The sequence below is a fragment of the Neofelis nebulosa genome, chromosome 16 (genome assembly GCF_028018385.1).
Source record: "Neofelis nebulosa isolate mNeoNeb1 chromosome 16, mNeoNeb1.pri, whole genome shotgun sequence".
In the NCBI taxonomy this organism is placed as follows: Eukaryota; Metazoa; Chordata; class Mammalia; order Carnivora; family Felidae; genus Neofelis; species Neofelis nebulosa.
This window is the reverse complement of record NC_080797.1, coordinates 35099286-35115401: the sequence shown is the minus strand read 5'-3', so window position 1 is coordinate 35115401 and position 16116 is coordinate 35099286. Positions and strand designations below refer to the sequence as shown.

Below are 16116 nucleotides of genomic sequence, written 5' to 3'. Positions count from 1 at the left end.
TAAACTGGTTCCAGTACTCAGCTATCCCCACCTCTCCTTGCTCCTGGCGGCCAGCCTTTCCCACCTGCCGGATCCACCCTCCTGCCTAAAGGAAAGGTAACAGAGTTGCAGTCTGCAGGCCATCTGCCCCTCGCCTGCCTGGCTGGACTCTGGCCAGTGCAACAAAAATGACCTGAGCCAAGAGAGGATGGGGGAGCAGGGGAAGCTTGGGAGAGAAAAAGTTGGTGCTGGACTCCCTGGACCGACCTGTCCCCACAAGCACCTGTTTCTTATCCAGCACCCTGAGACACATGACTTCTCTTCCCGTGGCCAGTAATAGACACTCCTGGACCCAAAGCATCCAGAAGGCACCTCCGGATCTGACGGTGGCTACAGACCTGGCCTCGCATGGTAACCGCCCCCTTCCCAGAAGCTAACAGGCCAGCCCTGAACTGAAGCCCGTTTGAAGGCACGATGCAGAAGAAACAGTATGGCTTGGGTCAGAAACGCTCAAATCCTGGCTCTAGCTCCTAGCTATGGAGTTTGGGCAAGTTTCTAGTCTTCTTGAAGCCACCCGGAAATGAGAAGTATGCCTGCTTTCAGGGACCTTGTGAAGGATTAAATGGCACGCACCTACAGCAAGCACTACCCGTCCCTTCGCACCTGCAGGTAAACGCAAGTGTCCCACAGCCAGCATCCTCTGCGGCAGGATGAGGGGGTGAATCTCTCGGAGGACAGGCTAAAAAAATGCCGGGTGAAACTGGCTGCTTTACATTTTCTCTTCAAAAGGTACCCTAGAGAATTCAGTTAGTCCTTGACCATCCAAGTCAACAGGGAAGGGACACGGGACAGGAGCTCTGAAGGAAGCCTAATGACGCAAGGTGTCAGAGCAGAAATCACTCCCACCTGTCACAGAGCATCTTCTCCCTTCAGGTCCCGGTCTTGGCTCCCCTTAATCAAGTCACCCATCTTGGTGGTCCTGGATCCCTCTGAGGATCCATAAAGAGGGAACTCAGCAGATAGGATTGGCCAGATCCCACCAATCCCAGTGGGATTTCAAGTTTAATGGATACCTCAGCCTAAAGTCAAACCATTCCAGGTCGGAAACACACCCTTCCAACCCCGCCTGCCCACCCTGATCGCCAAGCACGTTTCATGCTCAGAGGGTCTTGTGGGTGAATTCAGTGTTGTTGCTTTAATATTTTATTTATGTATTTATATTGTATTTTATTGTATAATATTTTGTATTTTGTATATTGTATTTTATTGTATATTGTATGTATTTATATTGTATTATATTATATATGTATTTAATATTTTATTTATGTATTTTATTTATTTATTTATTTAATATTTTATTTATTTTATTTATGTAAGTGATCTCTACAACCAGCGTGGGATTCGAACTCATAACCCCGAGATCAAGAGGCACACGCTCGGGGAGCCTGGGTGGCTCAGTCGGTTAAGCGTCCGACTTCGGCTCAGGTCATGATCTCACGGTTCGTGGGTTTGAGCCCCGCGTCGGGCTCTGTGCTGACAGCTCAGAGCCTGGAGCCTGTTTCAGATTCTGTGTCTCCTTCTCTCTGTGACCCTCCCCCGTTCATGCTCTGTCTCTCTCTGTCTCAAAAATAAATAAACATTAAAAAAAAATTTTTTTTTTTAAAAAAAGAGGCACACGCTCCACTGCCTGAGCCAGCCAGGTGCCTGTGAATTCGGTGGTTTTGAAATTCTGTGCCATAGAGCCCTAGTGGCTTCTTGGAGATTCCTGCTCCTCCAAAACCAAGAGGTACGGGCTCTGCCCTGCACCCCCTGAATCAGAACAGCTGGGTTTTTTTCCCTTTTTTTATTTAGATCTGTTTCACACATTAGATTTGTTTGAAGCACAGCTTTCCGTGTTTAAAAATTTGGGGAAAAAAGAACCCCTGGGCTAGACGGTCCCTAGTTAGAGTGCTAACACCCTGCAGGTCCCATGTTTACCTGGTGGACCCTCCCACTGCCGGGCAGGGCTTCCCGGAGCCTGGAGCCTGGGCGCTGGGAGGGGAGGGAGGGGCACGGGCTCCCCAGCTGCACCACCCTGGACTGTTCACTGCCCGCCCTGGGAGAAGCAGCGCCCTCGGCAGGACGGCCTCTTGGCGAGGCTCCCACCTCTCCACAGCCCCCCGCGCCTGACCCTGGCCTGCACTCAGGAGCCCTGCATCTCTATCCAGTCCCCGCGGTGCAGGATGTGCTGCAGGAGCCCGTTGACCACGTCCAGCGTCTCGTCCTTCTCCAGCACGATGTCATAGGAGTCCATGTAGCGTTCCCGCCGCTCTGCCACCTGCCCCGGGGAAGGGAAGATCGAGAGGCCCCAGAATGCCCTGACTTCTGCCTCTGCCTCCCTGGCACCTGGGGCAGGGGAGGGAGGGCATCCGAGCTGCAGCTCGACGTTACAGAGACCTGCCCTTTGGATGGCAGTGGGTACAGGGTGCCACAATTGACCCTTGGGTCAATGTCCAAAGGACAGCACAAGGATTGAAATTTAAAAACCAGATGTACTTCTAACCCATCTGGATTGAGTTTTCCCAAGGCTCAAGCACTCTGGAGGTCTTCAGCCCCTGCTGGCTGAGGGGAGGACTGGTGGCCTTCTAGCCTGACACCATACTGTGCCCCCTTTTGACCATTTCACCCCCTGTCAGCCTCTGGTCTGTCCTTGTGTTTTTGTTCTCTGAACTGCAAACCCACCTCCTGAATACTGACATCTCCTATTTCAATCATATCTTACAGGTAAGACTTAGGAGGACTTTAATCAGCTCTACCAGTTCCTAAACTATGTCACCGTGGGCAGATTAACCTCCTTGCCTCAGTTTCCCCATCTGTAAAACAAGGCATATTAGTCTCTACCTCAAAAAGTTGCTGTAGGGATTAAATGGGTTAAAATGCCTGGAACATGGTGGCACCAAATAGTAAGTGCAGGCTCCAGTGACCCTGTCTCTGAGTCCCACTGTCATGCCATGTGCCGAACCCAGCTGTCATCACGGGGTATCTCTTTTGTTTTCCTGCGAACATGGCTCGTAGCTCACCTTAGTACCTCTAATACTTAACAGTGACTAGCACACAGAAGGTGTTCGCTAGGCATTAGTTAACAGGGATTGAAAAAGGAACAAGCCAGGGCTCCTGTGTGGCTCAGCTGGTTTTAGCATCTGATTCTTGATTTCGGCTCAGGTCATGATCTCATGGCTGGGTTGAGATCGACCTGCATTGGGCTCTGTGCTGACACGGCGGAGCCTGCTTGGGATTCTCTCCCTGCCCCTCCCCTGCTCATGCTCAGGGGCTCACATGTGTGCACTGTCTCTCTCTCTCTCTCTCTCCCAAAATAAACTTTAAAAGAAAATTAAAAAAGAGAAAGAAGCAAGCCACTAAGATAGGGTCTGGTCCCATACCCACCTTGTCATTTAAGAAGCCAATCTTGAGAATGTTCTCCACGCCAGGAACCCCATCGGCCATAGTGAGGTCCCCCATGGAGTCCCCCAGCAGGAGGATGTTGGTTTTGCCCTGAAGCTGCTGGAAGTACCCGGAGTTCTCACAAACGGAGCTGTTCTTGTTGTATGTGTGTATGAGCTGGCCCTTGAATCCCTGTAGGAAACCCTAAATAATCAGGAGACAGACAGAAGGGCTACAGGGACCCAGCTAGAGCCAGTGTTCCACCGTCTCTGTCGCAGAGAAAGGGGAGTCCTGTGAGCCACAGAAATGCCAAAACCTCGCTGTAGTCTAAACCAGGGGTCGGCAAACTGGGTCCTATAGGCCAGACTGGGCCTATTTTTCTAAATTACGTTTTACTGGAATACAGCCAGGCTCATTTGTTTCCATCTTGTCTGTGGCTGCTTGTTCTTTCACAGCAGAGTGAATTTACATTGCGTAAATTTACGTTGTGTAGTTGTGACAGATCATAAAGTCCACCCCACAAAGCCCAAGATATTTACTACCTGGCCTTTCACGAAAAAAGAAGTTGTTACCCCTGATTCCAACAAACAAGGACCACCAAATAGTATTGATCACCTACTCTGGTGGAAGCATGAAACCCATGAAACAGGCGCTGTTCAGGCTACATGTGTGCTAACCCCAGCTGCGGGCCACGTCCTCGCCACAGGTTTAAGGGACGAAAATTCCAGCCATTGGTTTTAAGGGGAAGAAGTCAGAGCAAGGGTGAGTTGGAGCAGCTGACCTCTGGCTCTAGGAAAACAAGTCAAAGTCTAAGCCCTTGAGTACCTAAGATGGCATAGGACCTAGGGCAGTGACATGGGGCCTGGCTGAACCCCGGGGCAGAGAGCTGTCAGCCAAACGCCAAAAGGTAGGTCCTTCAGAAGTAACTGTCTCTAGGGGGCGCCAGGATGGCTCAGTGGCTTAAGCATCCAACTTCAGCTCAGGTCATGATCTCACGGGTTCGTGGGTTTGGGCCCCGCGTCCGGCTCTGTGCTGACAGCTCAGAGCCTGGAGCCTGCTTCGGGCCCCCTCTCTCTCTCTCTGCCCCTCCCCGACTTGTGCACGCGCATGCGCGTGCTCTCTTTCTAAAAAATAAACAAAAACAAAAATAAAGAGGAAATAACTGTCTCTAGCTGGCATAAAGAAAGAAATAACTGCCTGAAGCAAGAAGCCAGCATGCCTTCCCTCCCTTCCCTCCCCAGGTCAGGGCTAACGTTGCGGGTGCTGCCCCCAGGGCTGGCGGTCCCCATCCCTCTCCATCCCCAGCCTAAAGAAGATCTGGCTCACGTCTTCATCAAAGTCCATGTAGTTAGACACAATGTGGATGTTGGGGTGGAACACTTTCATCTGTCGGATAATCTCCTCCAGGATATCACCAATGCCCGCAGAAAAGATGAACAGGGGAATGTTGTTCTGGTAGAGGGTGTTGAAGAACGTCTTGTATCCCTCCCTGAAAAGAGATGAATGGATTCCGCCTCTTCCACCAGTCTTTCTTTTCTCCTTGGGTGATATATTTTTAAGTTTTTTCTTTTTAAAAACATTTTAGATTGCGGCATAAAATACATATAGTAAATGGTTAACGTGCACTAATCTTAAGTGTTCGACTCAACTAATATTACATATGTATACACCCATGTACTTACTAACCAGATCAAGGTTCCCTTCTGTCCCTTCCCAACCAACGCTATCCCCTCTCATTCTCCCTTCATATCACCGCTGATTAGCTGTGCCTATCCTTGAACTTCATATAAATGGGCTTTTGGTTGGTTGGTTTGTTTCTGCCTTATTTTGTTCCAGCAAAATACAACCAGGCAGCTCTCTGGGGCAGCTTCATTGAGGAAACACCCGAACCCCACCCAGGCACTTACTGGATCTGCATGTGTCTCTACTCTCTTGGCTTTTCATGGCTCTCCCCAGTTAGGACACCCAATCCTCGAGAGCAGGCTCTTCCCTCTCTGTGCCCTCACCCCTCCTCCAGTAAACATGCCAGCAGAGAGAGCTGCACTGGGAAGGCCACTAATGATCAAGAATCCCAGGCCAGCCAACTCCCATGTCTAGATTAAGAACACCAGCCACCATGGTGACCCCAGTGTCTTTTTACCATTGGAGAAAATGAGCTAGATGCTGTTTGTTCTAGGAGAGCAAGGCTTGGTCATATTCATAATATATCCACTGGCAATAGACAGCTTCCTAGGATGCACCCAACGCGGGAAATCCTTCAGCTGTATCCGGAGAGGAAAAGCAAGACCTTCTTTGCAACAGCCACTCATGGTGCTACGTCTCTTCTGGCTCCCCCAGCAACTAACTCCCCTCTACTCCTTCCCAGACTCTTTTTTTGGTGAGCAAACCAGTTTCAAATGGTTTCCAGAGCAAGATGCTTACCTCAGCATTGCATTGGACTCTCTAACCACCTGGGCTATCTGAAACTTCTGAATCTTCTGCTGGCACAGGAGATCGTGAGCTTTGGTCCACCTAGAAACGGACACCCCACCAAAGACCAAATTCAAATCACTAAGTAAGTAAAGTGTCCTTTCTCTTTTCAGGGCCAAGTCCCCTTCTGGAAGGATTAAGGGAGGCCTCATCCACCATGCCACTTCCTGAAGACTCTGGCTGTCCTTAAAAGGAAGAGGGTAAGAAAGCCACACCACAGCCACAGGAACAAGGGTTGGGTGAGCTAACTGCTGAAGTCAGAACTCTTCTGAATCCCTCCCTCGGTGACCCCCACGTTCTGGGGAACTGGGGCTCCGTCCAGCAATACTGGTTCCGATAGGAGAGTTATCTCCCAAAGCACTTATCCCCCCCACCCCAAACCAAGGGGCTTCTACCTCATTCCAAAGACTCTTAGTGGGGCCCCACTCTAGCAGTGGCCACAGGTCACCCCACGGTGGCTGGACAGTTTGTTCTAATAGGTGGACCAGTCCACCATGAGGGCCAGGAGCGGCTCAACACCACCGTCACTTACCATTCTACCATATGAGGTAACTTCTCTTTGACGGTCCGGTGTGGGTCAATCTCAATTGGGTAATAGTGGTGAAGGAGCGCTTTGAGCTGGAACATCCCAATGAAGACAAAAGCCGTTAGTCTGCATCAAGTTTTCCCCAGCAAAGTCCCACCGATTAGCCTGAGAAAAAGAATCACCTAGAAGATGCAACTCTGTGTAAGGGAGTGACCGATCTGCACAGCTGGTCATCCCATGAGGTCTAAGAATCAACGAAGACCTTTTGCCATCAGGTGAGAAGTTACTAGGATTTTGTTGTTCTCACTAGCTCAGTCAGCAGGGTTTAACCAGTAAGAAGGGATTAATGCTATATTTCCCCAAACGGGATACACTTTCTCAGGGGGGAGCCGAGGTGACTTTAGGGGGTACGTGGATAAACAGTTTTCATTTTAGTAGTTTTAGATTCATTCTAGTGCATATTAAGGAAAAAAGAAAAAAAAAAAAAAACACCCTAGCACATCAAACTCATGCTTTCACAAAGGTTGTTTCTTTTCTAAGTGAACTGCATTCAGATTTTTAATAATAGGCCAATTTAAAGTAAAATATGTAGTAAAAATCACCAAGATATGGCAAAAGTCATGGAAATGGAAGTAGAAAAATCATAGAAGTCAAGTTTGGGACCCAGCGTGTTAGTGGATAACCAACACAACACCAACATCGGGCGAACCACCTCGCGAGTAGGTACATGTACTTCTTACTAAGATTTCCTTCCACAGGCCAGGAACTTTGGCTAGGGAGGCCACGTCGGGAGCCGTGTGTCACACAGAGTCCGTCAATAACAGCACCCAATAAAAACGGGAACCGATTGGGTAAAGGATTTTAATTTTAATACAGGCACAATCTCAGAATATTATGAGAGCTAATGTGGAGTCCCTGACCACAGTTCGAAAAGAGAGTTAAGTACAAAGATCACAGACAAGGGGAGAAAGCTCCCGAAATGTATTGAGGTTCTCAATGTGTGCGTTTTTGGGGGTGTGAGAACAGTCTTCTAAAAGCGTAAGAGAATTCAACAGAAGAATAGCATTTTTAAAAAAGAAAAAAGATTTCATCCATAAGCTTTGCTTTATGACTTTTTTCAGGAGCTCACCAACACCCAGAATCTTAGTTTTCCCTAGCCTCATTATCCTAAAGAGGGGACCCAAACCTGCTGTCTTATTTGTGGATACAGCTTTCTGGAAGCTGATAAGATCAGACACATGAGGAGCCACAAAACGTGACTTGCTGAAGGTAATCGGTGTGAGAACTTATGTGAAGCTAAAAGTGTATCTCAGAGAGACAGGTTTTAGAAAAGGAAGAGTTATCTAGAATTTGTTGCCTATCTTAACAGCAAGCAATCATGACGGAGTACTGGAAAAGCTGACCAATGTGACAGACCGAAAGACCACTTAGTATATAACTTAGTGAATTTCCTAACGAAATGAAGCTAAATGACAGAGTTACTCGGCAGCAAGAGCTCAGCAGAGAAACGCACAGCGGGCCCGGCTCTATTCTTTATATCATCAAAGAAATAGCACAATGCAGTCAAGTGAGTTTGGGACAGAATCGGATCTATGGGAAAACCAGGCTCTCCATGTCTTGCCATATGACCCTTGAATGACATGCTTCTCCTTTCCAAGCCTCTGTTTTCAAAATTTCTTTTTAACGTTTATTCATTTTGAGACAGAGAGAGACAGAGCATGAACGGGGGAGGGTTAGAGAGAGGGAGACACAGAATCTGAAACGGGCTCCAGGCTCTGAGCTGTCAGCACAGAGCCCGACGCAGGGCTCAAACCCACGGACCGCGAGATCATGACCTGAGCCGAAATCGGCCGCTTAACCGACTGAGCCACCCAGGCGCCCCTGTTTTCTCATCTGTTAAATGGAGGTAATAATGGTTCTATCCACCCCTCGGAGTTGCGGGAGGATTAAATAGAAAATGTTGAAGTCCCTTGTAAACTCCACAGCTAGCAACAGGCATCACATCCATATTCTAACCACCAATCATCACATGTGTTGGACATAAAGGAAACACTACCCCAGTGTATGACACAAGGTCCACCTGAGCCACCAAGAACCATCTGCAGTAGCACCTGATAGCCGTCTCTGAACAAAGGGGGGTGACGTACCTCATTCCGGCACTCCTCACTGATGATCTTGCTGTTATCCAGAATGTCTGCAAAAACACAGAACTCCTTTTATTTGCCACTTAGGAGCCACCATCTTGTTAAGCCCCACAAAGCAAGCTAGTATGTGACTTACTGTAAGAAGAAGGGCATCGCTTTCCGTTATATGCAAACCTGCTCAAGGTCATGTCAAAATCAGAAATAACCTAAAATGCAAAAGAGATGCTGTCTACACAGGCTCCTTCCAGTGTAGCCCTGTCTGGTGGGGGAAGATTATGCAAGGTAAAACAGCTCAGGGCCCTGCCAGTGGGCAAAGCCCTGCAGGAGCTAGGAAAGGCCAGAGGGGGGAAGGGAGAACTAATCCTAGGTAGTAGCCTGCTAAGCCTGAGGAGGCCCAGCCTCTTGCTGGAGGCTGACAGGACTCTGACTCTTGCCTTGCCATCTCTATGCCCTGGGTCCTTCCCAAGGTGACCCATCTCCATATCTGCAGCTTCCTGGGGAGCCCTTTGGCCGGGCTAGTGTGGAAATAAGGCCTTTGGGCCTGGTGCTGGGTGCTTTCGACCTAATTAGAGGAAGCGGCAGCAGGGCATGACTGACAAATTTGAAATCTAGGTTTTCGGGCAGGTGGGCTCTAACCCAGGGCAAATCGGGCGGGGCAGCCTGCTTGCCCCCCAGGCCGCTGGCCATTTCTAGGGGATGAGGGCATGCAGTGTCCGCCGCAGCGCCGGCAGGCCCCCTGGGCAGGTCACCTCCCCAGCCGCCCCACCTCGCCCCCGGGGCCGTACCTGTAAGCGGTCTCCCCCGCCCCTGCGGAGGGCGCCCACGATCTCCTGCACCCGCCCGGGCTGCCGCATCAGGACCGTGGCCTTCATCAAGGTGCTCACCTGTCCCGAGACCCGAGAGAAGCGCTGACCCCCGCACCGCGCTGGGCCCAGGGGGAGCCCGGGGCCGGCTCGACAGGCCTGCGAGGCCGGGCGGGGTGCGGGGAGCGGAGGAGGGGCTCGGCCTGGCCCGCGGCGCCTACTGGCCGGGGTGGCGCGGCGCGGCCCAGGCGGCCCGCTGGGGGCCTCGGAGCGCCCCGGGGGTCGGGGCCCGCCCCACGCCCCACGCCGGACGCTTCCTCCCGCCTCACCTCCTCTGCCATGGCGCTCGCTGCCGGGACGACGGCGCCGGGACAACGACCGCCCCGCCGCCGCACTGCGCAGGCGTCGCCGGCCGCCGGTGGCCGAGGGACCGCGGGCCGAGGGCCGGGCGGCAGGCGGGGCCGGGGGCGGGAGGCGCCCGCGCCGGGGAGCACCCCGGCTGAGGGCTCTGTGTTGAGGCGGGTGAGGGTCCCAAGAGCTGGGGTTACCGGGTACCACTGCCTAGAGCAAAACCCCTGGCCAGAGAGGTCGTTTCCCGACTTAAAGTTTGCATGACAAAAAAGCCGCAGGAAAGGAGCGGATCTGAAGAAGGAGCCATAGAGTGATTTCTGGAAAACATCCAGAAGGTCCTTAACCGGCCCCACTCCTCATCACAGAAGAAAACGCGCGGCTGACACAAGTCCGCAGGGCAGGAAGGCCCTGGACAGCTGGGCCAGCGTGAACTGTAATCAGCTTTACTCCCTTCTGCCTCCTCTGACTTGGTTTCCTGGAATTGAGGGTCTGGGGAGACAAGTGCTCAGCAGTGGAAGAGGGCAGCTTGATGCTACACTCATCCAGAACTGGACAACTGAAGTGGCAACAGGAACTAGAATAAATAAAAACTCTTCTATGGTGTGGGTGATCACAGTCCTGTTCTGGCTTCAAGGGCTCGGAAGGTGTGGGGTGGCCTTCAGCCTGAATGGTGGGGGAGGGGAGAAGGAAGGAAGACAGGGACAGGAGAGAGTTCCAGAATCTGAGAGCACAATCCTGAGAGTGAGCTCACTGCGAGCCCAGGATCCTGGAACTTGGGCTGCCTGATGGGCCCTATATGAAAGATGTAGTAGGGAAAAGGAGCGACAGCAGGCTAAAGGGGCCCCCCACAACCCTCCCGACACCCTAGGAGAGCAGTCTCTCTCCGCTGGTCCCAGGGTGCCATGGAGATGGAGAGCGCGGCGGCCTCCACACGTTTCCACCAGCCTCACATGGAGAGGAAGATGAGCGCGATGACCTGTGAGATCTTTAATGAGCTCAGACTGGAGGGCAAGCTCTGCGACGTGGTCATCAAGGTCAATGGCTTTGAGTTCAATGCCCACAAGAACATCCTCTGTAGCTGCAGTTCCTACTTTAGGTATAACAGGGTTGCCAAACTAAGCCGAAGGGGTACTTGGGCTTATTCTGAGACATTTTGGTTCATTTCATGTTTCCCAACCTGTCACCTTACATGAGGGACACTGTCAAAACCCTGGGCTCCTGTAGCCTGGTTCCTTTGTCTTCCTGTGTCTCTTCTGAAGAGACACAACTGGGGCTGGGGCCTCTTCTCTCTGGTTTTCAACTGGATTCCAACCAACTATTGGTGGGCCAGGTGCTTTTTTCCCTTTGATTCTCACCCTAGCATACCTTTGGGAAGGCAACCATACTGGATTTCCTACTTAAACCTAGAGGACAGTGCCCCTTCAGCTGCCCCGTGTGCCCCTATCCCAATAGAGACCATCTCAAACAGGGTGATAAATTAACAAGGATTGAGGACATGGGAAGGAGGATGCGGGAAAGCATCAAGGAAATATTTACCAGAAGATAAAGGGAGTTTAGGCCACAACCACTGTCACCCAGGAAATGGCAGAGCTATTTTGTTCATGAGCCGAAAATACTTGAGTAATCAATTCCGATGAACATATGATAAATGTGTCCCATCTGTTGCTAAAAATGCTCATTCATCTAGACCTACAACAGGGTCTACAAAAAGACCGGAGAGTGAATATTTTAAGGCTTGCAGGCCATACGGCCTCTGTCACAATGACTATACTTTGCCTTTATAGTGGGAGGGCAGCCATAGACAATACTAAATGAAACGGCATGGATGTGTTCCAATAAAATTATTTACGGACACAGAAATTTGAATTTATTACAATTTCCAGGTGTCACAGAATCTTTGTATTCTGTTCCCCCCATTTAAAAATGTGAAAAACATTCTTAGCTTATGGGCGGTATAAAAAAAGAGGCGGGTCGAATCTGGCCCAGAGGCTATAAGTTTGTAGACCCCTGCTCTAGAGAAGAATCTGATCCATATTTCTTTAAACCACCTAGAAAAAGGAAGCAAAAATTTATTAGGGTAGGGACTTCTGTCTTGTTCAACAACTTAAAAAGTACCTAGCTATACAGTAGGAGCCCAATACATAGTTTTGGGATCATAGTCATTTGTTCATTCGATAATTATTTATTGAGTGCTTATTTTGTGACGGGCACTATTCTGGGTACTGGAAATGATGAATAAAGAGAGAAATATTTCTGTTCTCATGAAGCTTACCTTCTAGTAGGAGGAACAGGCGTTCAATAGATAAAACACAAAGCAGATTAAGTGCTGGGGGAAAAAAGGAAGGTATGGAGAGGAGGGTGGTGATTTTAAATAGGATGATCGCTTTGCGGACGAAATGACATTTGAGCAAAGACTTTAAGGGGATGTGGGAGTGAGAAATGAGGTCTGCAGAGGGGGAGCCTTCCAGGAAGAGGCAACAGCATGTACAAAGGACCAAAAATGAAGCACCTCTGGGTGCATTCAAGGAAAGCAAGGCGAGTGGGACTGGAATGGAATAAGGGGGAAGGTGGGAGGAAGTGGCCAGAGGTATTACTGGTCCCGATCCCAGAGGACTTCTGTGCTCCCTGAGAAGCGCTTTGTATGATAATACTCTGAGCCAGAAGGGATCTCAGTGGAAGGTTCTGAGTGGAAGAGGAACATAAACTCGTAAGGAGGTTGGGGTAGAACTGTAAACTCCAGAGGCATCAACGGCAGAAGCAGGGGGATCAGTTAGGAGGTTACTCCCAATCATCTAGGTGAGAGATGGTGGTGGCTTGGACCCAGGAGATAGCAGTAAGAGGTGTGATCAGATTCTGGGTTATGTGTCAATTTAACAGTGCTCATTAAAAAAGCGTTACTGCTCAAGTTTAATTTCCTGAAGGAAGGTAGACTTCAGTTGGGATAGAAGAGACCTAGGTCTTACTTCCAGGTCTAGAGCCCAATTTTTCCATCCACAAAATGGGGGAAAGTTTTAGTTACCATGAGGAGAAGAAGAGTGACCAAAGTCAAAGTTCTTGGCAAGGTTCTCTTGCCCACTGTATAAAACACGCACTCTACCCTCCCCTTCCCCTTCTTCGCACCAATTTGTGTCCGGCATACTCACTGTGCACTAGCTGGGAAATTTCCAAACTCTCAACAAACAAAGGTGGGAGAGAAACTGGAGAGAAATGTTTCAGTGGCTACTAGTTTCTTTCTTCTTTCCAGAGCTTTGTTTACAAGTGGCTGGAACAACACTGAAAAGAAGGTATACAACATTCCTGGCATTTCCCCGGACATGATGAAGCTAATTATTGAATATGCATACACCCGGACCATCCCTATCACGCCGGACAATGTGGAGAAACTGCTGGCTGCTGCAGACCAATTCAACATCATGGGTATTGTTAGGGGTTGCTGTGAGTTCCTCAAGTCGGAGCTGTGTTTGGATAACTGTATCGGCATCTGCAAGTTCACAGACTACTACTACTGCCCCGAGCTGAGGCAGAAGGCCTACATGTTCATACTGCACAACTTTGAGGAGATGGTGAAAGTCTCGGCCGAGTTTTTAGAGCTCTCAGTCAGTGAATTGAAGGATATCATTGAGAAAGACGAGCTCAACGTCAAACAAGAAGATGCTGTATTTGAGGCCATTTTAAAATGGATTTCTCATGACCCCCAAAACAGGAAGCAGCATATTTCAGTTTTGCTTCCCAAGGTCAAGTTTAGTTATTTTTTTGTGGGATGCTTACTTGCTCATGTTTGGTTCATTTATCCCGGAGGGACTGTGCAAAGAGCCGCGTTCAGATATTTGGCAGATTCCAGGGCTGTATTTACACACACTTACATAGAAGGCCATCTCCTACTATTCTGCGGAATTGTGCAATTTTCTTTGCTCTTGGCATTGCTAGTTCCTTCTGTTATATTCTTTGACCAAAATTCTCCCTGGTAGTGGGGGAAAGAGACGGCAAGGCCTTCAAAAGAATTCTAAAGGGCCTTCTTTTCACCCTTTTTTATTGTGAGTTTCCCCAAACCCCAGGCAGAAGTGGGACTAGACACCAAACCATGAGTGTCATACACAATTGTAGCCATCCGGGGCTAATTTGGGTTATTTATACAGAGAAACGTAAATATTCAATGACTGAACAATTGCCACAGCCTTTTATGGTCTAATAGTACTGCCCAGTGGCCAAGGAAGGGGCTAGCTCTGTGACCTTCTATCTAGCTCATTGTCAGCATCCAAATGTATACCACATCTGAAAAACAAATATTTAAAACTGTGAGCTGTAAACACAAAGTAAACACAAGTAAACAAACACAAAGTAAAATAGGACCCTGCTGCAATTCAAAGGCAGACTGTAAACAGGGAGTTAAGGACATGGGTTTTCCAGGTACCTTCACCTCATCTGACTTTCTGTGTTTCCTTCTCAGGTTCGCCTGGCCCTAATGCATGCTGAGTACTTCATGAACAATGTTAAGATGAACGACTACGTCAAAGACAGCGAGGAATGCAAGCCAGTCATCATTAATGCCCTAAAGGCCATGTATGATCTAAACATGAATGGACCCTCCAATTCTGACTTCACCAACCCACTCACCAGGCCCCGCCTGCCCTACGCCATCCTATTTGCAATTGGTGGCTGGAGTGGTGGGAGCCCCACCAATGCCATTGAGGCATACGATGCTCGGGCAGACAGATGGGTGAATGTCACTTGTGAGGAAGAGAGTCCCCGTGCCTACCATGGGGCAGCCTATTTGAAAGGTTACGTTTATATCATTGGGGGGTTTGACAGTGTAGACTATTTCAATAGCGTTAAGCGTTTTGACCCAGTCAAGAAAACGTGGCACCAGGTGGCCCCGATGCACTCCCGTCGTTGTTACGTCAGTGTGACAGTCCTCAGCAATTTTATTTATGCCATGGGAGGATTTGACGGCTACGTGCGTCTCAACACTGCTGAGCGCTATGAACCAGAGACCAACCAGTGGACGCTCATCGCCCCCATGCACGAGCAGAGGAGTGACGCCAGTGCCACCACGCTCTATGGGAAGGTAAGAATTGGGAGGGGGCAGACCAGGCCCAGAAGTACTTGTTTGGGGGTGGATGGAAAATAGACGTGGCAGCACCCACGCTGCAGTACTGACTCCGCAACTAGTGCCCCTTTGTAACTGTCCTTTTAGGTTTTACTCACTAAAAACCAATACATGCGGGGCGGGGCACCTGGGTGACTCAGTTGGTTAAGCGTCCAACTTCGGCTCAGGTCATGATGGTCATGATCTCACGGTTCATGGGTTCCGGCCCCACATTGGGCTCTCTTGTCAGTGCAGAGCCCGCTTCAGATCCTCTGTCCACTGCTCTCCCCCCCGCCCCGCCCCTTCCCCTCTCACGCTCTCTCAAAATAAACATTCAACGAAAAAAGCGACGCGTGCACACGTGGGAAAAAGATACTCAGAGTGTACGGACTGGTATCAGAGGGGTCCCTTTGCCACCACCATGCATACACCCTTTCTTTCTGCTCCCCAGAAGTAACGATTTTAATAACCATGGGCCCCTCGTCACACAGGTCTACATATGTGGTGGTTTTAATGGAAATGAGTGCCTGTTCACAGCAGAAGTGTACAACACTGAGAGCAATCAGTGGACAGTCATAGCACCCATGAGAAGCAGGAGGAGTGGAATAGGCGTAATTGCCTACGGAGAACACGTATATGCGGTGAGTTTATCTTGTACCACACAAAAACGATAGCTCTGGATTTTTTTGTTCGCAAATTGGTTTACGCTACTATCGGCCAGCATTTGGAAAGCATTTTTTTCCATGGAGAATAATGGAAAGCGGGAGGTATGAAATCACTGGTCGTCCCCCCCCCCACCCCCCCCGCCCCAAGAAGGCCTCTTCCTTGGTGAACAGAAGCAATGGCTCACAGTCAACCATGTTTCCCTTGCCGTCCATAGGTAGGTGGCTTTGACGGAGCAAATCGACTTAGGAGTGCGGAAGCCTACAGCCCAGTAGCTAACACTTGGCGCACGATACCCACTATGTTTAATCCTCGTAGCAATTTTGGCATCGAGGTGGTAGATGACCTCTTGTTTGTGGTGGGCGGCTTTAACGGCTTTACCACCACCTTTAACGTGGAATGCTATGATGAAAAGACAGACGAGTGGTATGACGCCCATGACATGAGCATCTACCGCAGCGCCCTGAGCTGCTGTGTGGTGCCGGGGCTGGCCAACGTCGGGGAATATGCGGCTAGACGGGACAACTTCACAGGATTAGCACTGCGAGATGAAGTAAAATACTCCGCTTCGACAAGTACCCTACCTGTATGAGCCTCTTCATTTAGCTAATAAAGAGTCTAAGCAATAAGAATTACCTCTTTTTTTTTTTTTTTTTTTAATAAATGCAGTGTTTA

At 49.6% G+C, this 16116-nt stretch overlaps 2 protein-coding genes across 3 annotated transcripts; one reads left to right on the top strand and one right to left on the bottom strand.

Annotated features, from left to right (window-relative positions):
* Positions 1-1673: 1673 nt before the first annotated feature.
* On the bottom strand, positions 1674-12965 carry NT5C3B (5'-nucleotidase, cytosolic IIIB). 2 transcript variants are annotated; one of them, XM_058704796.1, is made up of 9 exons: positions 12836-12965; positions 9324-9422; positions 8675-8744; positions 8542-8588; positions 6401-6486; positions 5821-5910; positions 4726-4888; positions 3403-3603; positions 1674-2296 (listed from the first exon to the last, which is right to left on the bottom strand). In XM_058704796.1, exons 2-9 carry the CDS (start codon positions 9408-9410, stop codon positions 2162-2164), a joined length of 879 nt encoding a protein of 292 aa, XP_058560779.1. In that variant the 5' UTR covers positions 9411-9422; positions 12836-12965; the 3' UTR covers positions 1674-2161. The 2 variants fall into 2 exon arrangements, with proteins under 2 accessions (XP_058560779.1, XP_058560780.1); XM_058704797.1 differs by lacking the exon at positions 12836-12965 and adding an exon at positions 9671-9813.
* On the top strand, positions 10423-16073 carry KLHL10 (kelch like family member 10). Its single transcript, XM_058704795.1, has 5 exons — positions 10423-10788; positions 12937-13426; positions 14140-14757; positions 15270-15419; positions 15659-16073. The coding sequence occupies exons 1-5, from the start codon at positions 10595-10597 to the stop codon at positions 16031-16033; spliced, it is 1827 nt and encodes a 608-aa protein (XP_058560778.1). The 5' UTR covers positions 10423-10594; the 3' UTR covers positions 16034-16073.
* Positions 16074-16116: the final 43 nt, after the last annotated feature.

Coding starts and splice junctions, on each gene's coding strand:
- NT5C3B (XM_058704797.1), bottom strand. Junction 5,911..6,400: donor TTACCTCATATGGTAGAATG/GTAAGTGACGGT, acceptor GTCCGTTTCTAG/GTGGACCAAAGCTCACGATC. Junction 2,297..3,402: donor TTGGCTTCTTAAATGACAAG/GTGGGTATGGGA, acceptor TCCCCGGGGCAG/GTGGCAGAGCGGCGGGAACG.
- KLHL10 (XM_058704795.1), top strand. CDS start 10,595: ATGGAGATGGAGAGCGCGGCGGCCTCCACACGTTTCCACCAGCCTCAC. Junction 10,789..12,936: donor AGCTGCAGTTCCTACTTTAG/GTATAACAGGGT, acceptor TCTTCTTTCCAG/AGCTTTGTTTACAAGTGGCT. Junction 13,427..14,139: donor TTTCAGTTTTGCTTCCCAAG/GTCAAGTTTAGT, acceptor TTTCCTTCTCAG/GTTCGCCTGGCCCTAATGCA.